At 46.2% G+C, this 27,531-nt stretch overlaps 1 protein-coding gene across 4 annotated transcripts in view; it reads right to left on the reverse strand.

The window, feature by feature from the left end:
• RAB44 (RAB44, member RAS oncogene family) overlaps window positions 1-17,167 on the reverse strand; it is a 33,061-nt gene extending 15,894 nt beyond the window's left edge. The window contains exons 1-4 of one of the 4 annotated variants that reach the window (XM_022581761.2): window positions 17,044-17,167; window positions 9,914-10,133; window positions 2,294-2,405; window positions 419-593 (exon numbers count right to left, since the gene is read on the reverse strand). In XM_022581761.2, the coding sequence (XP_022437469.2) occupies window positions 419-593; window positions 2,294-2,405; window positions 9,914-10,120 (494 nt within the window). In that variant the 5' untranslated portion in view covers window positions 10,121-10,133; window positions 17,044-17,167. Of the gene's footprint in view, window positions 1-418; window positions 594-2,293; window positions 2,406-9,913; window positions 17,014-17,043 lie in introns of those variants that run through there. The other 3 variants (XM_022581760.3, XM_022581759.3, XM_022581758.2) reach the window with 3 other exon arrangements.
• Between the last annotated feature and the right edge of the window lie 10,364 nt (window positions 17,168-27,531).

A 27,531-nucleotide genomic window follows, 5' to 3' on the forward strand; every position in this document is an offset into this window, starting at 1 on the left:
TGCCTGAAAAGCATCCCCCATCATACCCCTGGAGGGTATGGCACCCTCGGGTAGCTCTGTATTTTTAAGAATTGAGTCCCCTTAGGGAGCTGACCCTTCAACTCGCTAATCCTTCTGAGGAGTGACCATGTAGGTCAGGACAGGGAGGGAGAGGTTGAGTGGGATGGACTCCTAGTGGGTAGGCTTTCTCCACATGTGGCTTTAATCCCACAGCAGCTCTTATGCTCACTCTGTGGCCGGGGAAACAGAGGTCGGAGGTTAGGCTACTTGCCCACAGTCGCACAGCTAACAAGTGGCTAAACCAGGGTTTCTGCCCAGCTCTACCTGGTGGCTCCCACTCGACCTTGTGTCCAGGAGAGTCCTCACCCCCACTGACCAGCAGTAACTCTCCCTGCACCCACAACCATGCTGGCCTTACTCGGGAAGTGAGTGGCTGGCTTCCAGTTGCTCCATGAAGGCAAAGAACGCCTCCTTCTCCTCAGCGTCGGCCTCCTCCTGCACTGGGAAGCTGGTGGCTACAGATCCTCGCTTGAAGGACTGTGGCCTCCTTCTGTGGAGCTTGTGGGTGCTCGGGCTAGAGCCAAAGATGCTCTCTGTGAGACAGAGGGGTGCAGAAGGGAGCAGAGTGGGGCTCGGCTCAGTCCCTTGACCTCCCACCTTGCCTTGCTCCAGTCATTGGGGAAATCATTATATCTGTGTCAGTCACATTTTACAGGGCCAGGGTCATACATTCCTCACATCAACCTTTGGATTCTACTCAAGGTAGACACTGTGTCCCTTTTACAGATGGACATCTGAGGTCCAGAGAGGCCAAAAGACTTGCTGGAAGTCACACAGCAGCTCCACGGTGGCCAACATAGTCTTTTCACTCAGTCAAGGGATATTTATTGAGCATCTACTATGTGCTAGGGACAAAATTGGCCAAAATCCCTGCCCTGGTGGAGCTGACAGTCTATGAATGCTGAAAAGGACACTTTTTTTTTTTTTTTAAGTAGATTTGCCAAGTGAGCTAAAGGAATGAACAGGGTAATTTCCACTGAGAGACTAGATAGAGTCTACTTTAGAGGGGGTGGTCAGGAGTGTCCTGAGGAAGTGACACTGGAACTGAGATGTGACTAACAAGAAGGAACAAGCAATGTGGATTTCTAGGGAAGCATATTCCAGGCTGAGAGAACAGCACATGCAAAGGCCCTGAGGTAAGAGCCAGATTGGCATGCTGGAGCAGGCAAGTGGTATTGAGTGAGCCCAAGAGATTGGAAGGGTCTGGATGGTGCTGGCCTGTAGGCCCTGGGAAGGGGGTTGAATTTTGTTCCATAGACCTTGGGAAGTCCCCAGTATAGTGGGCACAATGGACACAGATGTGAAGATGGCCTCTTGGGGCTACATGGACAAAACGTTCCCTCTGCCCCACTCCCGATTCCAGACCCTCATTTCCCTTCCCTACTCCCGGTTTCTCAATCACCAGAACTGGAGCAACCACCTCCTGGGGCGGCCCCAACCTATAAATGCAGATTCCTGGCCTCCCTTCCTGTTGTCCCCCAAACTCTTGGACACTCAGCAGACCTGAGAACTCCAGATGGCTTTGCAGACTTTAAAAGCTGAACAGTGCTTTTCAGGGTCTCTGCAAGGACACCACTCCTTCCATTCCCTGGGCCAGAAGGTCTTCCCCCATCAAGCTCAGCAGGAATACTGTGCATCTCCGGCTTTGGTGTCGTTAGGTCTTTCTGGGCATGTCTTGAGAAGCCGGTGTTGGAGTAGCCTTGGCCAGTGAGGGCTAAGGAAGGGCCAGGGAAGCCCCCACCCACTAAACATCACCCTTTGCTGCTCCCTGGGGCCTTGATTTCCTTTAACCAAAGCTAGAATGTGACCTTCTTCGGGCAGAAACAAGGCCTGTGGTCTCAAGAACAGGTGGTGCTTAACCTCTTGCTCAAGGGAAAGATTTACTGGGGAGATGACAAGGGAGGTATCAGAAAGCAAGCCTGGAGGCCTCTCTGGAGGAGGGGGATGCTCAGGGGAGCTGCCAGCTAATAAACTGCTCTCTCTGGTGGAAAGGAAGTCAAGTCTCCTGGGCTAGAGTCTTCAGGCTCAGCTCTGCGTCGAACCAACTGCCTTCCCACTCAGGCTAAGTGTTCTCATCTCCACAGAAATCTGTATCGTCATCCACGCCCAGAACTGCCCTTGGGCATGTTATGAAGGTCCTGTGATTGGTAGGGAGTCCTGGGGTCTTTCCTGTCTGCCCAGCCTCGCCTCATGCTGGGCACACTCCCCAGAGGCCCTCCCAGGACAGACATACTGAGCCCAGAGCTGAATTCTTCAAGGGAGAGGCGTCCCTTCCGCTCCACATCCACCCAGTCAAAGATCATCCCTGGCTCCTCCTTGCTGCCCAGGAAGCTGAACTTGGCCACCTGCAAGGAAGAGGTAAGTTGGGCACTGTTCCCACTGGGGAGGGCTCTGGGCCACCCTCAGAAAAGAAGAGTGTGTTTGTCTGTAGCCATCTTCACCTCCCCTCTCCCCAGTTTTGGAGACCCACCGCCAACCTGACCTCAAGGCAGACCCTTGAGGCTCTTGGACCCTATCCAAGGCCGCCCTCTCAGCAGTGCCTTGAACTTCATCCACACCTTTTCCCTTCCTCCATCCAACATCAAAACCTACCTGTTCTGAGTCTCATCCCTTTAGGACTCTAATAAAGGACAGTAGCCAAATTTCCCCAGAATGTGTTTATCAGTCTTCAAAAATTATCTGAAACTGGGCTTCCCTGGTGGCGCAGTGGTTGAGAGTCCGCCTGCCGATGCAGGGGACACGGGTTCGTGCCCTTGTCTGGGAAGATCCCACATGCCGCGGAGCGGCTGGGCCCATGAGCCATGACCGCTGAGCCTGTGCGTCCGGAGCCCGTGCTCCGCAACGGGAGAGGCCACAACAGTGAGAGGCCCACGTACCACACACACACACACACACAAAATTATCTAAAACTATTCAGTGATGCAGTATAACAGATTATGTTCTGCATTAAAATATTAATATCTAGTTTAAAATTTTAATTAGAACTTGGAGGACTTCCCTGGTGGTACAGTGGTTAGGAATCCGCCTGCCAGTGCAAGGGACACGGGTTTGAGCCCTGGTCCAGGAGGATCCCACATGCCGCGGAACAACTAAGCCCATGAGCCACAACTACTGAGCCCGCGTACCACAACTACTGAAGCCCATGCGCCTAGAGCCCGTGCTCCACAACAAGAGAAGCCACCGCAATGAGAAGCCCATGCACCGCAATGAAGAGTAGCCCCCGCTCGCTGCAACTAGAGAAAGCCCACACACAGCAAGAAGACCCAATGCAGCCAAGAATAAAATAAATAAATAAATAAATTTATTAAAAAAAAACAACTCGGAATTGCTTGTTCATGTTAAATACAGAATGAATCCTAGATTATTTTTTTATTACATAGGGGTTAGGATTAGGCTCAGATGCATTCAGCAAAAACAAACTAACAAACGATAACAGAAAAACTCAAATAGCTGAGGCTTAAATAATAAAAGCTGAGATAAGTAATCTGAAGTACTCGGGCCAGGGCTGCTGTGGCAGCTCCACTATGTCTGCAGGGCCTCAGACTTCAAGCTCGAGGCTTAACTGTTCCTCAGTGCCACCCTCTACATGAAGGTGCAAGAAGCCTCCGGAACTCAAAAATCTCTATTCCAGACAACAGGGTGGAAGAAGCAAGAAATAAAGGTGTCCTCCTTTCCTCATATGAAAATAATTCCATCCCACCTTTCCCAGATGCATATATTTTACATAGCTGCAATCATATTATGATGTATATAATGCTGAACCTTTTTCTTATCCATAATTTCTTCATATCCGTAACTCTCATTGAAATTGCTCCTTCATACTCTTGAATGGGTGTTCCAAAAGTACTTGACTTTTCCCCTATTCTTGGACATTTTTTGGCTCTGTTTTCACTTCTATAAATAAAATGCAATGAATACTGAACAGAAAATTATCTAAAACTTGAAAATAAGTACAAAAAGTGGACAGCACATCCTTTCAGTATTCTACAGGGGGACCAAGGCCACCCAAGCATCTTCTAGATTCTGTGAATGTACTTAATTCAACACATGGTACTGATTAGGGGTCCCAGACTAAATGAAGTCACACGTTAACTTGTAGATTTTGTCCAGGAGAGATGTAAATAACTTTTGTCTGACAGAACAGATAACCCCAAAGATTTATGGCCTGTTGTACATTAACCAACTTTTAAAAAATCTATCTCAGCAATTCGATTCTAACATTTCTTTGTTAAATTGTCCAGCTTTTAAAATGCTCTTTCAACCATTCGTAACATTTCTCATTAATAAATGAGTTAAATAAAACCTCTGGTATAGACTCATTTTATTTTTGTCCAAGGGTCATGATTTTACCTTTTTGGAAATGCTACTTTGACAGTTTTGGAGGTTCATGGAGATGCCCCAGTGGTCTCAGCTGTCAGAACCCTGGAAACTGCATTGCTGGAAAAAGAGCCCCAGATGGACTCTGGGAACCCAGGAACTTTTTTCATTGGCTCTTGAAGGGAATCTCAAGTGTGACAGAACTTTAAGTTTGCTGACTCTGTTTCTCTAGTTTTTACGTTTTTGTTTTTACTGATTTTCTGCTTCTGGTTTTGGTGGTAGCCATGATGGGGAATTCCGTTTTATGGACTGACCATTTGGAGATCTCCATGGGATACATGAAGGAGACCTAGTGTCTGTTGGTTGAGAGACAACAGAAAATCTGGTTTGCTAATCCTTTGTTGTTGGTGGTGGTGTGTTTGTTTTTCTAGGTGTGACCTCAAATCAGTTAAGAATTTTGAGCCCGCTGGGGAGGAGAACAGCTCTTTGAAATCTGAACTGGAGAGTTTTTGTTTCTGTGTTTACTTTTGACCTGTGGCTAGGGTTGGAGAAAAGAAGCCCTGTCTGTGTGTCTACATGTCTGTAATTCAGAACGGCCCTTAACTCTCATTGTGAGTGTGAATATTTTTCTGTATCTGGGTATTAATGACTTAGAGTACTACATCTCTCACAGGGGTTCTGTGTGGATTGGTTTGTAGAGACAAATAAATGTTTATATAAATCTAAGGGCCCCCAAAGTCACAGGAAAAAAAAAAAAAAAGAAACTGAACTTCTAATGCTTTAAATGTGCTGGACTTAAAAAAAAGATCCCTCTTACAAGAAATTGCTAACTCAGAAAACTTTTAAGGAGCCAGGTTCAGATAATTAAGGTGAATCTTTGACAAATGAAATTAAATTGGTTTAGGACTTCCCTGGTGGTGCAGTGGTTAAGAATCCACCTGCCAATGCAGGAGACATGGGTTCGAGCGCTGGTCCGGAAGATCCCACATGCCACGGAGCAACTAAGCCCATGCGCCACAACTACTGAGCCTGTGCTCTAGAGCCCACGAGCCACAACAACTGAGCCCGTGTGCCACAACTACAGAAGCCCGGGTGCCTAGAGCCCGTGCTCCGCAAGAGAAGCCACCACAATGAGAAGTCCGCGCACCGCAACGAAGAGTAGACTCTGCTCGCCACAACTAGAGAAAGTCTGTGCACAGCAACGAAGACCCAACGCAGCCAAAAATAAATAAATAAAATAAATTTATTTAAAAGATTAATTAATTACTTAAATTGGTTTAATAATTTTGGTTTACAAAAGACAAATATAATAGCTATCTGTGTTTTCTCCATCTTATAGTAAATATAATACAAGTATATATTCTATTTTTCATAAGATCTGGATTTGTTTTTCGTGAAGAAACTAGTTAATCTGAATTTCCTACACTTCTCATTTTGTTTCACTTATCAAATAAGCCAACATTATCTTTACATGATGTTTAAGATTATAAAAATGTGAATCTGGTAGCGTAGTGGTTAAGAATATGCCTGCCAATGCAGGATTCGATCCCTAGTCCAGGAAGATCCCACATGCCGTGGAGCAACTAAGCTCGTGCATTACAACTACTGAGCCTGTGCTCTAGAACCCGCGAGCCACAACTACTGAGCCTGCCAGCTGCAACTACTGAAGCTTGCGTGCCTAAAGCCCATGCTCCGCAGCAAGAGAAGCCACAGCAATAAGAAGCCCATGCACCGCAACGAAGAGTAGCCCCTGCGCACCGCAACTAGAGAAAGCCTGTGCGCAGCAGCGAAGACCCAACACAGCCAAATAAATAAATTTGTTAAAAAAAAAATCAATCAATCTTGTGAAAGTTTTACTGCCACATGTTATATTAATGCAAAACTAGAATTTGGCTCCATCTCTATTAAAATGATAAACTGGTCTTAGAGCTCTAGGCAAGGGTTAAAAAGGGGTTACTATTAATCTTCTGTGTAAGTTGCCCGGAAAACTGATTCCATGTCTCAGCAGAATAATTTTCTCTGCTTTATTTTGGCTTTATCGTGTTCTAATTTTCTTTAAAACAAAAAGCAGAGCCACTTCCCCTATAAAAGAGCTAAATATCCTTGCAATAGTGTTGCCTTCTATGTTTATTTCAAAATGTTTTATTTTATTGTCACTTTGATTAAATAGGAAACCAAGTACTATTGCCCAGGATCCCATGATTCTGCGGGCCTCTCACTGTTGTGGCCTCTCCTGACGCGCAGGCTCAGCGGCCATGGCTCACGGTCCCAGCCGCTCCGTGGCATGTGGGATCTTCCCGGACCGGGGCATGAACCCGTGTCCCCTGCATCGGCAGGTGGACTCTCAACCACTGCGCCACCAGGGAAGCCCAGGATCCCATGATTCTATCTTAATCTAGCGCCCTATCTTCTGTGATGGCTCTTTTGGTTTTGCCTTCCCAACATCAGATCCTAAGTTTAGAAAAAAATAAAATTAAAATGTCAGGTTATCTTTTTATTTATTAAGTACCTCAACACTATTATAAGAGCATCGTGGGAAGAACTGTCAGATCAGAAAAGATATTCAGCCTTTCCTAGGCTAAGTTTACATAGGCAAAACACTCTTAATATAAATATTTCAGAAACTGCATGCTTTAGGGGAAGGCCCTAGAGATTTCTCAATGTCTTTACTATGCAAAATATATTCTTATCTTCAGGGGAAACACTAATCAAACTCTTATGAAATAGTTATATACCATATCCCAATAGAGCATTTTACTCTCTTCCATTCTGATATTATTAGTTACTGTAATAACTACAGGCCTTCAGTCTCATTACTAAACACATTTCTGCTTTCCTACCCTTACCTGAAGGCTTGGTTACAAGCTGCAGGGTAGTTTGTGTCTTCCACAAAGCACACACTCAAAGTCTTGTGGAAAAGGACTGTACCAGGTTCTACGAACTATTGATGCTTTACTTGGGTACAGGATTCTAAGCTGGCATTAGCCGACCTTCAGACTGAGCCAGTGGATCACAATTTCTAGGACTCTTTTCAGTCCAGAAGCAGCCAGCTCACTCAAGATCCAGTAGATGAAGAATTAATTACATGGAACTGAATGGATCGTTAAAGGAAATCAAGTTGTGGTTATTTGCTGGGAATATAGTTGATATTATTTTTCTATTGTTTTATTTTTATGGATGTATGAGGAAATCTTCTCTCTGTCTTCTTGAGCTGTCTCTAACCTTCAGTTTAGGAAATTATGCTTTCATAAACTGAAATTTAACATTTTAAATGGTATCTGAATCTCACTGACCCCCTCCTGATTCAGAAACCAATACTTCAATACTTTTCCTGAATCTCTTTCCTTTCTCTGGCAATATGGTTATTTACACAGTTTCAATAAGAACCTGTCCTCCTTTTTACTGGGATATAGTTGAATAGATCAGTTGTGTAACTGGATGTTGTATTAAAAGATGATTCTCATTTAATCGATTGTGACAAGTCCACTGTAAGGTGCACTTGTCGAAGCAATGCCTGCAAAGCTCTCTCAGGAAGCTGGCCTGGAAACAGGTGATAAGGAAGGTTACTTCTGGGCAGGAGAGGGACCTTAGAAAAATTGGGAACCTCAAGAAGGGAGGAAGTCCCTCACTTTTATAGGTGCTGCAGGTGAAAGATGCTAGAGAAAGTCTTATGCTTGGTTTCTATATTAGTAGGGAGGCCAACTTGTTCCAGTTTGCCCAAGACTTTCCCAGTTTCAACACTGAAAGTCCCACATCCCAGGGACCCCTCCAGCCCAGGCAAACTGGGACAGATGGTCACTCTAGGTAGAAGAGCGAATAACAGAGGTTTTAAAAGTCCAACTTAAGATTCCATATGAAAACTTCTGGACAGAAGCTAAAATGGCTCAATACTTCAAAACTCTAGATTTGCAAAGCCCAGTCAAGGAGGTCCACATGCTTTATTTGCTCCCTCACTGCATCTAAGGAAATGATCGAGTCAAACCAACTGAGATCAGACTGTTTTACGTCAAAAATAAAAAACTTTGGAGATTATTTATGATCACAGGAAATTATCTAAAACTTGGAAATAAGGCAAAAAGGTAGACAGCACATCCTTTCAATACCATATGGGGGTAAAGACTACCCAAGTGTTGTCTAGACGAGAGGAATGCACTTAGTTCATCTCATTGTTTACCTTTCATTAGAAGTCCCAGACTTATCGAAGTTACTTGTTAACTTGTAGATTTTGTCCAGGAGAGGTGAAAATAATTTTTGCCTAGTAGTACAGATAACCCCAAAGATTTATGGCCTGTTGGACATTAGCCATTTTTAAAACTGAACTCAGCAAACTTATCCTAACACTCTTCTGTCAAATTGCCTATAAATATTCCAGCTTCTCAAATGGTCCTTGAACCTGTCCTAACATCTTACTGGTTCCCTCACTGATTGATAATAATAATGAATTAGATAGATCTTTGATAAGTATTGATTTTATATTTACTCAAAAGTCTTTTTTTTTTAACCATTTTGAAAATTATATTTTAACATCAGCCATTTGTATTTTTTTGTGGGCCTGAGGGTGGAATATAGGAAGGGTCAGTTTTGATGGGGGAAGAACAAAGTCTGGAGCATAGAGCAGTATCAGGAGGAGACAACAGGTCCAGTGAGACTCCAGCAGCCCACATAGGACCCTTTGTAGAAAATGAAGAGAAACCAAAAAAAAAAAAAAAATCCAGCCAATCTCAGTCTAGCTCACAGCCTAAGATTACTTCTTGGCATGTACAACCTTGGCTGGTCTTCTGTTTCATTGAAGTTTGCAGTCATTGACATTGTTTGATTCCCAGGGCCCTGACTGCTCCCCAAGATAAACTTCCCTGCTCAGTGGGCCTAAAATTATACCATTTGCAATTTAAGAAAAAAGAAAAGGTCATGAAGAACCTAGGGGTAAGACAGGAATAAAGACACAGACCTACTAGAGAATGGACTTGAGGATATGGGGAGGGGGAAGGGTAAGCTGTGACAAAGCGAGAGAGAGGCATGGACATATATACACTACCAAACGTAAGGTAGATAGCTAGTGGGAAGCAGCCGCATAGCACAGGGAGATCAGCTAGGTGCTTTGTGACCGCCTGGAGGGGTGGGATAGGGAGGGTGGGAGGGAGGGAGACGCAAGAGGGAAGAGATATGGGAACATATGTATATGTATAACTGATTCACTTTGTTATAAAGCAGAAACTAACACACCATTGTAAAGCAATTATACTCCAATAAAGATGTAAAAAAATTTAAAAAAATAAAAATAAATTATACCATTTGCAAGTTACTTCTTTGGCCTAAAACCTTTCCTTTGTTAATATGCAAATATTTCTGGAAGAGGGTAACACAAAAGGCCTTATCAATCATTTACACATTAGTATGAACAAATTCCTAGCCTTTCCTAAGAGCAAATTTGAGATGAGAGAAAGCGAAAACAGCAGGCAAGCTCTGCTTTCCTGGGATGGGGGGGTCTCAGAAGGCTGTGGAAAAGGGATTCAGGGGGATGGGGCCTTGGACTCACCGCCAGATCCTCTCGAGTGACAAAGCCCCTCTCCTTGGCACCGCAGTCCTGGAAGAAGCCCTGCAGTTCTGCAGCTGACTGGGAGGACCAGGACTCTGGCTCGGGGGCCACAGAGACATCCTGGCCGTCAGCTGGCTCTCGCATCTGCCGCCGGCGGCTGGAGCCTAGCTTCCGGCTCTTTCGGGGCACTCTCTGTCCACTCTCCATGGTGCTTTGGCCTCTGGGGACAGAGAGGTGAGGGGACACTGGGCTGCTGAACACAGTCGCTCCCTGCTCCAAACTCTCCCATGACTCCCCATCACCCCTGGAGAAAATCCACGGTGGCTGATGAAGCCCTGCCTGATCTGACCTGCGCTGGCCTCTCTGACTCATCACCTACCCCCAGCTGACGGCCTCCCACACATCCCGCTCAGGGCCTTTGCCCTTTCTGTTCCCTCGCCTGGAATGCTCTTCCCTGAGGTGTCCACATGCCCTCATCTCCTTCAATTCTCTGTTCAACTGTCAAAAGTCTTCTCTGGGACTTCCCTGGTGGCGTAGTGGTTAAGAATCCACCTGCCAATGCAAGGGACATAGGTTTGATCCCTGGTCCTGGAAGATCCCAGATGCCGTGGAGCAACTAAGCCAGTGTGCCACAGCTACTGAGCCTCCAGTCTAGAGCCCACGAACCACAACTACCCAGCCCACACACCACAACTACTGAAGTCTGCACGCTCTAGGGCCTGCATGCCGTAACTACTGAGCCCACATGCTGCAACTACTAAAGCCTGCGCACCTAGAGCCCGTGCTCCGCAACAAGAGAAGCCAGCGCAGTGAGAAGCCCGCGCACCGCAACGAAGAGTAGCCCCCGCTTGCGGCAACTAGAGAAAGCCCATGGCAGCAACGAAGACCCAACACGACCAAAAAAAAAAAAAAAAAAAAGTCTTCTCCAGCCATCATAGGTTCTATTGCCTTACTTGGGGGTGGTTACACAGGATGGTCCAGGATCTCACTGTCTGAAGGACCAGAAAGAAGCAACTTGCTGCTCTACCAGCTTATCTCCTCACATCACAGCTTCCAGCAGGGGCTCTCTCCATCCTCCCTTCCTCCCTCTCTCCGCCTCACCTGGCCTCCAACCTCTTTTTCCTCCTTAACAACGTTTCTCTACTCCTTCCACATATGCACCAGGGAATCCGTAGCTCCCCCACATGGCTTTTATGGCCTTTCAAGACATGCACATCCTTCACCCCCTCACCTCTGCATCCCATCATGGTCCATGTCATCCTTTCTGAACCACTCGCCATTCCTGGAATGCCAGATTCCCTCCCACGCTTGCTCCCTTTGCCCCAAACCTCCCTGGTTCTCTCATCCCCTTGCCTAGTTGATACCTCTTCCCCCTTCACCTTAGAGTCTAACCTCCTCCTTGAAGCTCCTCCATGCTTCAAGCAGCGTTCATGCCCCTTTAGCTGTGACCCCATGATGTTCTGGGCTCCCCCTATAGGAATATTATTCTGTGCCTCGGTCCACACTGCTCCCAGCTCCCTAGCACATAGTAGGTGCTCAAGTAAGGGTTGTCAAATTCATTAATTGGGCTACTTTCATCTGTCACTCAAGGTCAGTCAATTGATAAGGATTTTGATGGATAAGGATTTGTCCAGGTGAGACCTCAAGGTAAGAGAGAAGGAGGCTGGAGTCTGGAAGGAGTAGAGTCTGGTCCTAGTGGGGGGTGGCGAGGGGGAGGTGAGAATAAGTCTGGGGCACGTAAAACTGTATAGGGTGGGAAGGGTTTGATGCGCACATAGGCAGCTTCCTGCAGGTGCTGAGACTTGAGCCCAGCTCTAAAGGAAGCGGGTAAGATTTAGAAGCAGCGAACAGCATGTGTGAAGGGACTGATGAAGCAAGAGCACTACACCCACCCTGGACTTTTCCTGTTGGGGTCAAAGGTCATAGACAGGCTGAGTGGAGGGATCGTGGACTCTGCCTCAGGGATAATGGGCTCATTGCAGGGGTCTGGAGCCACTGGTCTAGCCTCCCCTTGGGCAAGTTCCTTCACACAGGTTGCATAGAACCTCAATGAAGCAATTCCTCACCCTTGGGGTGGCCCCAAACTTTAAAGTGAAGTAGAGTCTCTGACTCCTTATCAGTAATTGCCTCTTTCTCTTCCCTTTCTGCTTTTTCTCTCTACCTGTTTCTCTCCATATCTCTTTCTGTCTCTCTCTTGGGGCCTTCAAAGTCTGCTTCAGATGCAGTTTTAAGATTATGGATGTAAAACCACAGTGGTGTGCTGGAGCCACATATTAGAGGTTTGCAAGAGCCAATTGTGTACCTCTCTTCCCAACTCAGCGGCCTGCAATCAGCCACTGTGGGAGTATTTACACCATGGGAATCAGCAAATGCTACAAACCAGGGGTTTTTTCCCCCAAAGAACAGTTACCAGAACATCTCTTCTGCCCAAACCCTTCCCAAGATCTAGCATGCATTTAAGCAACAGCTGTTCACTGAGCACCGACCGAATGCCAGCACAGTGGAAAACGAGCCTGCTGTGATGTGTGAGGCTCCATTAGGCAAATTAGGAAAAGTGCCCCTTCCTCTGGGCAGGTGCAGCCCAGTGCCAGGGCCCACGGGTTGGCAAGTGGACTGTGGGCTGGATTCCAGTCCCCACTCACCCCCTTGGTCAGGCACCCTTGTACAGGACACAACCTACATACCCAAGTGGAGCCCCTGGCCCTGTAGTTATAGGGGTGGACTAACTCCTGGTCTCCCCTAGAGGCACTCACATAGCCTCATGCAGGAGAAGACACAAAATTAATTACAGCACAGTGTGGAAGGGGCAGTAGCCCTGTATGCCAAGTGCTGTGAGAGCACTGCAAAAGGAACAACTCGCCAGTGCCTATCAGGGAGGACTTCCTGGGGGAAGTGACATAATTTAGCAGTGAGTTCCAGGGCAGGAGAGATCAGTTTTAACCCTGGATCGCCTCATGATACCCAGCCTTGCTCTGGGCAAGTGTTGGACCCTCAGTTACTCACTGTTTCCTCCGCTGACACACACTGTCCTTCAGAATGTGGGTTGTTCTACTAGATAACTGAGTAGACTCAAAAAAAGATTAGTGTCATAAAAGAAAAAATAAAGCCAGGGGACTGTTCTATATTCAAGAGAATAAAGATAAATGCCACCTGAATATAGTATGCAATCGTTAATTGGATTTCCCTTCAAAAAACAAAACAGTAGGGGGCTTCCCGGGTTCCTCAGTGGTTGGGAATCCACCTGCCAATGCAGGGGACATGGGTTTGAGCCGTGGTCTGGGAAGATCCCACATGCTGCGGAGCAACTGAGCCCGTGCGCCACAACTACTGAGCCCGTGCTCTAGAGCCCGTGAGGCACAACTACTGAGCCCACATGCCACAACTACTAAAGCCCGCATGCCTAGAGCCCATGCTCTGCAACAAGAGAAGCCACCACAATGAGAAGCCTGCACACTGGAACGAAAGAATAACCCCCACTCGCCGCAACTAGAGAAAGCCCGCGCACAGCAACGAAGATCCAATGCAGCCAAAAATAAATAAATAAATAAATATTTAAAAAAAACAAAAACACAGTAGGAATAAGGAACATTTTGGGGGCAAATGGGGAAATTTGAATATGGACTTCATATTAGATGATATTCACTGAGCAATGTGGAATTTCTTAGGTGTGGTACAAGTGTTGTGATCATGTAGAAGAATCTCTTTGTCTTTACGGGATCCATGCTGAAGTGTATAATGTCTGCATTTCACTTTCAAATGGTTCTGAGTAAATACATAAGCAAATGAACAGGAAGTAAGTGTGGGTGGGAGGGGGAGAGTAAATGGGGCAAATTGTTAGCCATCTGTCCAATAGCATTCATTGAACTATTTGCTCAACTCCTTTGTAGATTTGAAAGATTTCTTAATAAAAGGCAGGGGAGATAGGAATTCCCTGGCGGTCCAGTAGTTAGGACTTCATGCTCTCACTGCCGGGTCCCAGGTTCAATCCCTGGTCGGGGAACTGAAATCCCGCAAGCCATGGTTTGGCCAAAAAAACAAAAACAAAAACAAAACACCGGTCGAGGGGGAAGCCAAGAATGAGATTCCAGGGGTTAGAATAGAGAATTTCCTCCACAAATCTAACTGTCCTTCCGCTAGTATCTCCCACTCCCCCATCACCCTCAATGTTGCCCCTGGAAACAATGATGAGATACGCACCCCTCCTTGGGGTGCATCTGTCCACACCCAGAGGCCAGTATCCATCCTCACTCACCATCCCCCTAAGAGGGGAGTTCCCTCCGTCCATGACCCCACGACCCTCCAGTGGGCTCGGCCTTGGGCCTTGTGTATTGTAATCAAAGAAACACTCACTGAGTGTCAGTACCAGAAGAGAGTCCAACCCACCCTCTTGACCCATAAATGTGGAAAAAGTGGCCAAGAGAGGCAGTGACTTCTAGTCCCATTGCTTTAGAGTCAGACAGACTCTGCCTCCTGAGCCCTGCCGCTCACTGGCTGTGTGACCTTGGGCAAGTCACATAACATCCCTGTGCCTCAGTCTCCTCACTGGAACATGAGACTAATATCTACCACACAGGGTTGTTGTGAAGATGAGAGGAGACAATTGAAGTGGAAACACCCCTTCCCATTCCCAGCAGAGCCCACCTCCCTTCTGGCTTTACTTACTTTCTTTTTATTTTAAATTAATTTACTTATTTATTTTTGACTGGGGATCTTAGTTCCCCGACCAAGGATTGAACCCATTCCCCCTGCAGTGGAAACACAAATTCTTAACCACTGGACCACCAGGGAAGTTCCCTGGCCTTATTTTCTCTTAGCGCTTGTCCCCTTCCCAGAATAGAGTATTTTTATTCATTTATTTGGTAAAATTTGCGTCTCTTCTTACTGAAACAGAAGCCTCATGTGAGTAAGGAATTTACTCTTTCATTCACTGCTCTATCCCAAAGGCCTAGAACAGTGCCTCGCATACAGTTGGCGCTTAGCAAATATTTGTTGAATATATAATCCATGTAAAGCACTCACAGCTATGCTCCGAAAACAGCAACCACTGGGTTAAGTTAGCCATGACAATTGTGGTGACAACATGGATGAGGGTGAAATTCCATCTGAGTCTCATAAAAGTTGGGTGCTGTACAGATATGATTTATCCCCACTCAGCAGATGAGGAAACTCAGGGAGGTAGGCTCCGAAAGGCAGAGACCTGCCCAAGCCATGATGTCAGAAGCAAATCTGGCACCAGATCCACTCTCCTGGTTTGTCATGGGACAGACTTGCTCCAAGACCACTTCTTGGAGAGGTACCTCCTCGGCGGACAGGAGGCCCATCTGTGGATCACAGACACCTGACAGAGAAGCCATGATGGGACAGGGCTTTGGAACAGGGCAGAATGGGCAGGCTTTGCTCGGGTCATGAGACTTGGGAACTCAAGTTCCACGAGTACTTCTGTTGACAGAGATAACACACACATGAGATAACACACACATGAGGCAGCAAGATAAGATTCCCAGTGCGGAAGCTTCTAGAACTGAAGTGCTGGGGGAAGAGTCTACTGTGATGTGGGTGTCACATCACTGAGTCTGTCAGGCTTCCACAAGTGAAGGGAGTTAGAATCCCGAAATAGATTCCCTGCGACCACATCGCAGGACATGGGATGCTCTTGACATCGCTGTCCGGGAGTTCCTAGTCGAGCTGCACCCTATTTCCGTCAGTCCCCTGGCACTTTGTAAGAAAGCAGCACTTCCTGGACACCTCACCAGTCCCCACTATGCCAAAGGCCTCAGCATCAGCCCTCTGAGTCTGTCAATCCTTCTCTCCCTAGAGGGTACCTGGTGGTCCCCTCCTTGCCTGTCAGGAGGTCTAGGTCAGAAAGGCAGCAGGTGACCTACCGCCAGTTCTGTCTCAACACACCTGTCACCATCAGTCAGGGACAGTGGACTGCTCCCTCACGGCTTTGCAACGTGCACCTAAAAACAGTCTATGCCCCCATCATGGCCAGGTATGGCCACTCAGAGACAATGGGGACGTCCTTCAGTCAGTCCTCACGTGTGTACATGTGTGTGTACACATATATGTGCACACACACACACACACACACACACACCTCCCTCACGGTCAACTCTCACAGTCAGACAGGACACCCCTCACGGCTGCTGGCGTCTACGAAGGTCCCTGCCCTCTCAGAGTCACTCAGAACAACACCCTCAGAGTCAGCCTGCAGGGGCAGCCCTCCTTCAGAGACCCCTCCTCTGCCATATTCCCCTTATTATTATTATTTTTTTGGCCAAGTGCTGTGTCTTGTGGGATCTTAGTTTCCCAACCAGGGATCGAACCCAGACTCCCAGCAGCAGAAGCGCAGAGTCCTAATCACTGGACCGCCAGGGAAGTCCCCACATTCCCCTTATTGATCATCATTACCTATCATCATTGTAACAGTGGGAAACCTCATCCTGGCCAGGAGCACACATACATACACGCACCCCCAGCACTACTACCTCTCCCCACTTCCTCACCCAAGAAATCATATAAAGTTTGAGGCCAGACTTGAGGGCAAATGAATCCTGCTCCCAGACATCCCAGAAATCAGCTCCCCACTGTAGGATTCGGTTCAGCAAGCAGGCACCACAGGCTTTCCCTCAGGAAGTGGAGAGTCTTGTAAGAAGGATGCTGTAGGGGACAGGGACAGAATCACAGCATCTCTGATTGCCTTAGGGCCTCTCCCAGTTCCATCATTCTCTCTCCAAAGGGCTGAGGAACTGGGTCAGCTCTTCACTCCAACTACTACAATAGCTATAAGTAATAGTGATAGTCACAGAACCCAAATTGTCCATGTCAGTGGGTCTCAGAGACCTCCTAGTATATTTATCCTCTCCCTTCCCCCCACTAACCTGATAGAGAAACCGAGGCTCTGAGAAGCCAGGTGACTTGCCCAGGGTCACGTGGCCATTTAAGGGTAGGTAATCTATCCAAGTCTCCTGCCCAAGTGCCTTCCGCTAGATGCAGAGAGGTCCAAATTCATGAGAAAAGGGCTTAGCCCTTTGCACCTCGTTCCAGGAGCTGGGTGGGGACCACAGTTCCCTCCCCAATCCTCACCCCGCCAAAGAAAAGAAGCATTGCAACTCCAGGGTAGCTCCCACCTCTCAGAGGCTCCCAATCGTGCATGCAGCTCCGTGCCTCCTGGACCCGGTAATGAGGCAACCACTGCCCCCAGGAGCCCACGAGCTCTAGAACTGTTAACAGTCTTGTGTCTTGCTTAATCACTCTTTCCGTTCCCCGGGGAGCCAACCTCCTGTGTTAATCTATGGGACTTCCTGTCAAAGTGACCACTGGTTACACTTTCACCATCTTGCCTGGTACTCCCAAGGAGCCCTAGCCCTACAATCTTAGAACTGAAGAAAGCTGGAGCTGGTGGGGAGGCCACAGAAGCTCTTCAGGGTAAGGTCATCCAGTTCTCAGTGGCAAAGACAGAACTTGGACCCAAGTCTCTAGTTGCCAGAGTGATGCCTCACCTTATCCCAGCCAAAGTGTTGAAGGGCACAGTTATGGCTAAAGCTGAGTGTATACACCATGGCTTACCTCAGATCCTCATTCTCAGACCACGTCTTCAAAATCCAGGGGAGGCCCACACCCAAAGCATCTTTTAGGGAATGTCTAACCTAACACCAAAATATATTGTAGAGCTACATCCGTCAGAACTGCATGGTACTGGAGCATAAATATAAATGGATGGACTGATGGGACAAAATAAAGAATAGAAAGGGGGACTTCCCTGGTGGCGCAGTGGTTAAAAATCCACCTGCCAATTCAGGGGACACGGGTTCAAGCCCTGGTCCGGGAAGATCCTATATGCCACGGAGCAACTAAGCCCATGCACCACAACTACTGAGTCTGTGCTCTAGAGCCCGTGAGCCACAACTACTGAGCCCACATGCCACAACTACTGAAGCCCGTGAGCCTAGAGCTTGTGCTCCACAACAAGAGACGCCACCACAATGCGAAGCCCGCACACCACAACAAAGAGTAGCCCCCACTCACTGCAACTAGGGAAAGCCCGCGAGCAGCAATGAAGACCCAACACAGCCATAAATAAATAAATAAATAAATAAATAAATAAATAAGAATAGAAAGGAACAGACTCACTATATATAGGAATTTATTGTATGATAATGATGGCATTTCAAATCAGTGGAGAGGGACTTCAAATCAGTGGAGAGGGACTTCCCTGGTGGTCCAGTGGGTGAGACTCCGTGCTCCCAATGCTGGGGGCCCGGGTTCAATCCCTGATTGGGGAACTAGATCCTGCATGCATGCCGCAACTAAGAGTTCGTGTGCCACAACTAAAGATCTCGCATGCCACAACAAAGATCCCGCACACTGCCGCTGAGACCCAGTGCAGCCAACATAAATATAAACAAACAAACAAAAAACAAATAAATAAATATGTTTAAAAAATAAACTTAAAAAAAAACAAATCAATGGAGAAACAATGGTTTTTCAGTAAACTGTGGGAAGAATGGGCTAGGTATCTGCAGAAAACAAAGTTGGAGCTCTAACTCTAAAATAATTCCAGATCAAAAGTTTCAGCATTAAAAAAAATCGTACAATTATATGTTGTTTGCAATTTGCTTCAAAATAGTCAAGGGATGGGGGAATGTGTGGGACGTAGGTGAAATGAGACTGGCCCTGCCCTATTCTGACCGCTGTTGAAGTTGATGAGGGTAACTCTGGCTCCTTCTATTCTTCTCTCTACTTTTGTGTATGTTTGAACAAATGCCAAAAGAAATTATTGGATAATTTAAAAAATAATCTTGGAGCATTTAAGGCCTTTCCAGTCATATCAAAAAGCATTAGAAGCCATAAAAGAAAAGACTGAGGCAATCCACCAGATAGAAATTTTTAAAGAAAAAAAATGAATGGCAAGAACAAAAAAAATTACCATTGACAAATAAAAAGGCAAACAAACTAAGAAAAAATATGCACATAGCACAGAAAGAAAGCTAATTTCCTTTTTATATCATGAGTTCTTGCAGATCAATGTAAAACCAATAATGCATTAGAGAAATTGTTATCATATATGAATAGACAACACATGGGAAAAAATATGGCTTTTAGACACATGAAAAAATGTTTACCTTCACTCATAATAAAATAAATAAAAAATAAAACTACAATGAGATAGCATTTTAAGTTATCCAGTTGGTAAAACAAAACAAAACAAACAAACAAAAAATTAACATACCATGTTGTAAAGGATGTAGAAAAACATTTTCACAGATTTTTTGTAACAACATAAACCAGTACACCTTTCATGAAAAGTAATGTGATAATATCTATCAACATTTAAAATGCAAAAAGCTTTTTACTCAGCAATTTCAGTTCTAGTCATTTGTCCTACGGGTGATGTACAAAATGACGATTTAAAAGGATATTCATTACAGCATTGTCTGTCGTAGCAGAGGATTGGAAACAACCTAAATTTCCAACAGGAAACTAGTTAAATAAGTTCTGATACATGCACATGATGGAAAATGAGAAAGATCCGGGTAGACTGATATGGAATAACCTTCAAAAGATATTGTTGTTGTTTTTTTAATTGGGGTATAGTTGCTTTACAATGTTGTGTTAGTTTCTTCTATACAAAGAAGTGAAACATCTATATGTATACATATATCCCCTCCCTCTTGGACCTCCCTCCCCACCCCCATCCCACCCATCTAGGTCACCACAGAGCACCGAGCTGAGCTCCCTGTGCTATACAGCATGTTCCCACTAGCTATCTATTTCACACATGGTAGTGTATATATATGTCAATCCCAATCTCCCAATTCATCTCACCCCCTTCCCCCTCCCCACCATGGCCACAAGTCCATTCTCTATGTCTGTGTCTCCATTCTTGCCCTGCAGTTAGGTTCATCTGTATCAATTTTCCAGGTTTCACATATATGCCTTAATATACGATATTTGTTTTTCTCTTTCTGACTTACTTCACTCTGTATGACAGACTCTAGATCCATCCACGTCTCTATAAATGACCCAGTTTCATTCCTTTTTATGGCTTTTTATTCCATTGTGTATATGTACCACATCTTCTTTATCCATTCATCTGTCGATGGGCATTTAGGTTGCTTCCATGACCTGGCTATTGTAAATAGTGCTGCAATGAACATTGGGGTGCATGTTTCTTTTTGAATTATGGTTTTCTCAGGGTATATGCCCAGTGGTGGGATTGCTGGGTCATATGGTAGTTCTATTTTTAGTTTTTTAAGGAACTTCCATACTGTTTTCCATAGTGACTGTACCAATTTACATTCCCACCAACAGTGCAAGAGGGTTCCATTTTCTCCACACCCTCTAAGAGATATTGTTGAGTATAGTTTTGCATGAAGAAAAAAGTGTTTGTTTGTGGATGACATTTATGCTATATAAATGCACATGCCATCATATATGTTTGTAAATGCATAGGATATTTTTGACAGAATAGACAAGAAACTGGTAGCAGTGAGGGACATGTATCGGAATGGACAAGGAGGGAGATTTATATTTCACTGTTTATTTTGTACCATCGTTAGACATTACCCATTCAAAAATGAATTTAATACAACTATAAAAAAATAAAATAAAATAAATTTAAGAATAATTGGTACATTATTTTAAGAATAATTTTTGTACATTTGTACATTCTCTCCTTCAAGAGAGACGTTAAAATGTTAACATTTAGGAACTGTTGGTGAAGGGCCTGTGGAAATGATTTTACTATTTTTGCAACCTTTTTGTATGTCTGAAACGATTTCAAAATAAAAAGATTTCAAAATTAATAAATTTAATTCCTAAATAAATAGATATTCTCACAACCAACCATCCTTTTCACCCCCTTCTTACCACTGAGAAATTGATACTCAGAGTTTCTGTGGCTTTACTGAGCTAAATAAAACACTGATTTTTTTTTATTCAACAAATATTTATTGAGTGTCTAGTATGAGCCAGCACTGAGGATACAAAAGTGAAAAAAAGGGCTTCCCTGGTGGCGCAGTGGTTGAGGGTCCACCTGCCAATGCAGGGGACACGGGTTCGTGCCCCGGTCTGGGAGGATCCCACATGCCGCGGAGCAGTTGGGCCCGTGAGCCGTGGCCACTGAGCCTGCGCGTCCAGATCCTGTGCTCCGCAATGGGAGAGACCACAGCAGTGAGAGACCCGCGTACCGCAAAAAAAAAAAAAAAAAAGTGAAAAAAATAGGAAAAGCACCATGTGTAATATAATGTCTGGTAGCAATAAGTGTTATGAAGAAAAGTAAAGCAGAGTGAAGGGATAGAATGGCGGATGGTATATTTCAGATAGGGGAGTGGTGGTCAGGGGAACCTTGTCTGAGGAGGTGATGCTGGAATAGAGTATGTGAGGAAGAAGTTTTGGGAGAATTCCCTGGCCGTCTGGTGGTTAGGACTCCACGCTTCCACTGCAGGGGGCCCAGGTTCGATACCTGGTCAGGGGAATTAAGATCCCGCAAGCCTCGTGGCCAAAAAGAAAAAAAAAAGTTTTGGAAGAAGAATGTTCAGGGAGAGGAAACAGTGAGTGCAAAGGCCCTGAGGCAAGAGCTTGCTTTGTGTACATGAGGAGCAGTGAGGAGACCAGTATGGCTGGAGCAGGTAGTAGAGGGTAGAGTAAGATGAGGCCAGAGATGACAGACGGTGTGACCTGTAGGCCATGTAAGGACATGAGTTTTTGTTATAAGTGAGATGGAAGGCATTTGGAGGATGACATGATCCTGTGTCATGAAGTTTGAAAAGGATCCTTGTGGCTGCTTTCACTGTGGAGAATAGACTGTATTAGGCAAAGGCAGAAAGAAGCAGGAGACCAGTGAGAAGGCTGTTACAATCATCCAGACAAGTGATGGCTTGGACCAGGAGGGCAGCCGTGAGGTGACTATGAGAGGCAACTGGACTCTGGATATATTCTGGAAGGAGGGCCAGCAGTGTTTGCTTCTGCATTTGGGCAATTGCGACAAATCCCGCATCTTTTTATCTCCAGCGAGGGACTCTCTCCACTTCTCTGAGAATAGAGTGAGTTTGGATTTTTAAGACCAAGTCCCCAGCATCTCAAGAAATCCCCAGTTCACTTTCCCCCAACCCCCACACCCCCACCTCCCAACAATGGAAATAAAGGGGCACAGAGATGGCTGGGGGAGGTCACAGCCCTCTCTGATGGAACCTGAGTGTGACAGAGTTGAGTCTGTAGGTGATGAGAGCTCAGGCTGGCCTCGCCCTCCACACCAGGCAGAGGAAAAACCTGCCCATGAGCCAGCTGACAGGAGGACATAGCCTGGTGCTAGGAATAAAGTTAGATCCAGGCCTTTCTGGAAACAGTAGGACTAATTTTAAAATAGTGTCACTGGACTGAGCTCAGAAACTAAATTTTATGGAAACCGAATGAATGAACAAGGATCAAAGACAGTGAGACCGTTTTGTGAATGGGAAAGTTTCACGCTCACTAATCTTCAATTCCCTAAAGATGTTTGAATTCACTTCACAATTTGGTAAACCTTGAAGCAAGATACTCGCTGTTCCGGGGTGCAGTGGTGAGAACTGGGGCTCAAACTGGGAGACCTGGGTCCCCCTGCCTCCAGCTGCTGGCTCCAAACTATCTTTAGAGCAAGCTTAGGCGGGCTGGTGATCTCAGGGGAAAGCAAGGCCAGGGAACCAGTTTCAAAGTTGCATTTACACAGCATGCTTTACCTAAGACTGAGAAAACCTAAGTTACATCAAAGACTGAGGAGGGACACAGAAGGAGACAGGTGCCCTAAAATAAAGCCTCCTCTGAAGAGCTGTCATGGCAGCAGTGGCCCTGGGCGAGGCACTTCCCCTTTCTGGGTTACTGAGCAGGCAGTATGACCTGGGTCATCAGCGTGAATATCCTGGTGCCCCACCACTTCATAGGGGTGTGACCTCAGGCAAGTGACGTAAAGGTTTGTTGCCTCAATTTCTTATCTGTAAAACAGAGGCCATAATAGTGCCCACCTTGGTTGTGTGTTGTAAGGATTCAGCGCTACATAAACCCATATAAAGCATTTGGAGCCGTGTCAGACAGATGATAATCAATGTCAGCTGTTGTTACCTTGTGGGTTTTTTTTTGTTTTGTTTTGTTTTGTTTTTGATGGTTTGTTTGTTTTTTTTTTTTTGTGGTACGTGGGCCTCTCACTGTTGTGGCCTCTCCCGTTGCGGAGCAACAGGCTCCAGACGCGCAGGCTCAGCGGCCATGGCTCACGAGCACAGCCGCTCCGCGGCATGTGGGATCTTCCCGGACCGGGGCACGAACCCGCGTCCCCTACATCAGCAGGCGGACTCTCAACCAACTGCGTCACCAGGGAAGCCCAGCTGTTGTTACTTTTGTGCTTGTTAATAGGAGACTGAGAGAACCTCCAACTTCTCCATCCTAGCAATTTGCAGGTGGCCTTGTTCACACGCCAGACTGGTTGTTGAGTGATGAGGGGCAGTGAAGTGAGAGCTGGGATCGGGGGGGCGGATAGGGTTGAGGATTGGGGCTGGGGTGGAGTTTGGGAGACAAATGCTCAGGTCAAGATGGAAATTCAAGCCGCAGTGAATCATTCAAAAAATATTTATTGAGCACCTGTGATATGCTGGGAACTTTCTAGGTGTTGGGATACACCAGTGAATACAAGAGGCAAAGACCAACCCTCAGGGTGCTCGTGTTTCTGTAAGCTGGGTGGGAGGGGGTAAAGCTGCAGTGATTTTTGCCAGCTTGCTCACCTGGGCCCTAGGCTGGCTGAAGCGCAGTTATAGCAGCCACTGCTGATGCCCCACCTGCATCCCCAGGCCCATGTCTGTGTTCACTGGAAGTTGTGGTTAATAGTTCCTGACAGGGATATAGCTTCTCACCTCAAATGCTTGCATCCTTCTCATTTTCTCTGGCATCACAGGAACTAGATCCACCCAGGGAGCAACCTGAACTTGCTCCTGGAGGCTGCCCTCAGTCAGCCATGGCTGGCGTCAGTGGTTAAGTACCTGAGAGATACCCAGGCAAGTACCCCCAGGGACAATCCTAGGGCGCGTTCCACACTGTCTCCTCAGACCTCCCAGGTGGACACAGCAGAACTTGCTCACCAGCACCTCCAGTGGCTTTCTCCTTTCCTGTCCCGCACTCTCCACTCTCCCACTTGTGCTTCCAGGACCACCTCCCAAGTAAACCACCTACACACACGTCCTTGTCTCAGGTTGCTTTTGAGGGAAAAAAGTCTAAGTTGGTAGCAGAAATGGCAGGTGGGCTTCTGAAAATGGATCCCTCACCAGTGAGATGACAATGGAGGCCCGATGCCAGCAGTGAGTGGGGCGGTGACAACCCCCAACCCCACGTAGGCTGCAGCCTCATGGTGACAGAGACCCAGCTGTGGGAGGCGGACCGGGGAGAGGTACAGAAAGATATGGGGCCATGGTAATTATGAGGATTGCAGGGTTGGCTGGCTTCTGTTGACTGCCCTAGAAGTCTTGAAGAAGGAGAATCACAGACTCAACTCAGGGCAGGCTGTGTGGGACAGGAGACCCCCATCAGAGCATTCTAAATGGCCCTCATCTCCTGTGGCCCAAGAGCAGTCTGTGCTGATAATCAGCCCCAGGATCTAGTATAAAGGTGGTGGAGCTACAAGAGAGACCGGATGCACAGCCGCAGCTGGCAAAGAAAGAGCGGGGTGCTTGGTCCTGGAATGGAGATGTTTGTATGGATGAACCTTATACTCCCAGCTTCCCCTGAGCCCTCCAGGCCTGCAGAATGCCCCCTCCCTCTCTAGAGGAGAACACTCTCCCATCACATGACGATTCACCCCACCTCCCCTCTCTGCCTCTAGACAAGAGTCAGCAAAACACCTTAAGGACAAGAGAGTAAATATTTTAGGTTTGTGGGCCAAGTGGTCTCTGTCACAACTACTCATTTCTGCTCTTGTACTACTTAAAGTGCAAAAACAGCCACAGGCAACAAGCAAATGGGCGTGTCTACATTGAAGTAAAACTTTATACCAAAATGGTCAGTCGGTCCACAGAGTAGGGGTTTGCCAGCCACTTCTCTTAGACCAATAACTGGGTCAGGTCTCAGCATTGCCCAAGCAGGAAAGTACAGCCCCTGCTACTGGAGGAAACAACTTAGCAAAAAGCTACAGGTGTGGCTGGTACGTATTGGTAGGAACAGGGAAACACATGGAAGAGATCTCAGGGATATGGGACTGGGGCTGGGGGAGATGAGGAATACAAGGTGGCTAAAGAGAGTGTTTATTGAGGCCTCTCTCTTGATTCACGATTAAACATCCTGGGGAATTCCCTGGCAGTCCAGTAGTTAGGGGTCTGTGCTCTCACTGCCGAGGGCCCGGGTTCAATTCCTGGTCGGGGAACTAATATCCCACAGCCATGCAGCGCGGCTCCCTCTCGGAGTCCGATGAGTCCAATGAGTCTGTGGCTATTTCCTAGCCCCTGAATGCAAATTGGTGTGTATGTACTTAGCAGCTAACAGAACCCTCACATTGGTTCCCTAACCTGTGGAATAAGAGCCATTAGGGAAAGGACTGAGTAGCAGTCTCTTAAGTTATCCCACTGGTCAAGATAGTAAATCAGAAGCAATACCACATCCCTGGTGGAATTACAAAGGTTAGTCCTACCTTCAAAAACGTAAAGGACACAGAGTGTTTCCCAATCTACCCCCCCATCTTGCTCTTACAGAAACCAAATGTAACATGGTGATTGATGATTATCCATGAGGCAGCCCTAATTGCAGCCATTATATCAGATATGGTATCTTTACTAGAATAGTCTCCACGGCCTCTGACAGCAACGAAGACAAAGCCCAACACAACCAAAAAAAAAAGTGGGTCATGACCACATTCCCCACAAAAATTCAGAAACCTATCACGTTAGTTTTTTTTTTAATAAATTTATTTGTTTGTTTTTAGTTTTGGCTGGGTTGGGTCTTCGTTGCTGTGCGTGGGCTTTCTCTAGTTGCGGTGAGCAGGGGCTACTCTGTTGCGGTGCACAGGCTTCTCATTGCGGTGGCTTCTCTTGTTGTGGAGTGCGGACTCTAGGCACACAGGCTTCAGTAGTTATGGCACACAGGCTTAGTTGCTCCACGGCATGTGGGATCTTCCCGGGCCAGGGCTCGAACCTGTGTCCCTTGCATTGGCAGACAGTTTCTTAACCACTGCACCACCAGGGAAGCCCCGTTAGTTAAGTTTTAAATGGTCAAATGAGTTGGGGCATGCTGAGACACTCCCTCTATAGTAAAGGACAAGTTATTATACTGTGGACATCCTACCACTAAAAAGAGGCATAGCGCTGGTGGCCAATAAGGATTTTGGAGGCAGTATACTAAATACTGATCCAGCCCATATATTCTCTGACTTGTTTAAGTGGAGTCCAGAGCAAAAGAGGCTCTGCAATAGGTCCTTGATATGGGGCAAGCTCTTGGGATGTATGACCCAGCATATCCCACGATACTAGAAATATCCATGGGCAATAAGTAAACAGTGTAAAGTCTCCAAAAGCCCCAATGGCAGAGCCTCATCTCAGACCCCTAGGATTCTGGAGCAAAGCCACGCCCTGTACAGCAGAGAATTATTCAGCATTTGAAAAGTAGTTCTTGACCAAATTGCACAATCCAGAGCAAACAGATCATTATTGTTTTAAGCTACTAAGTCTTAGGGTTGTTAACTATGAATAGGTAATCAGAAGATGCAGTAAGAGTACTTTGTTCTTTTTAATGTCATATCGTATTCCACTATATACAGATACCACAACTTATGTATCTTTTCTTATGTTATGGACATTTAGGTTGTTTCTGGTTTGGCTCTGTTATGAATAATGCTGCTATGAACATGTCTTTTGGCAGAAATGTGTACTCATTTCTCTTGAGAACAAACCTAAGAATAGAATTCCTGGTCACGGGGCAGGCATGAGGGAAGGCATCTTCAGGAGATATTGCCAAAGAGTTTTCCAAAGTAGTTAAAATAGTTTATAGTTCCATCAGAAGGTATAAGAGTTCCAGTTGCTCCATATCCTTGCCAACGTTTGGCATTGTCAGTCTTTTTCATCTTAGTCATTCTGGTAGGTGTGTATCTTATTGTGGTTTTAATTTGCATTTCCCTGATGAGTAACAATATATTCTTTACTAAAAAAACCACACACACAAGAAACCAAAATGTTGACAGTGGCACTCTACAGAGGTGTGATGATTTATTATTTTGTTTTGTTATTGTTGTCTGCTTTTTGTTCTGTAGTCTTGGTCTTTCTATTTGCTAAGCTTTCTGCATTTTTAAAATTTAAGTGCTTAATTTTTTAAATTATAAAAACAATCCAGGGCTTCCCTGGTGGTGCAGTGGTTGAGAGTCCACCTGCCGATGCAGGGGACAGGGGTTCGTGCCCCGGTCTGGGAAGATCCCACATGCCATGGAGCGTCTGGGCCCGTGAGCCATGGCCGCTGAGCCTGCGCATCCGGAGCCTGTGCTCCGCAACGGGAGAGGCCACAGCAGTGATAGGCCCGCGTACCGCAAAAAAAAAAAAAAAAAAAAAGATCCAAAAAACCTCCACCTACTTGTTCTTATAAATACCAAGGTATATTGACGACAACAGTAATATTACAAG

Source organism: Delphinapterus leucas, chromosome 10 (genome assembly GCF_059928025.1).
Source record: "Delphinapterus leucas isolate spDelLeu-1000000601 "Yukka" chromosome 10, BTC_Dleu_Yukka2, whole genome shotgun sequence".
Classification (NCBI taxonomy): domain Eukaryota; kingdom Metazoa; phylum Chordata; class Mammalia; order Artiodactyla; family Monodontidae; genus Delphinapterus; species Delphinapterus leucas.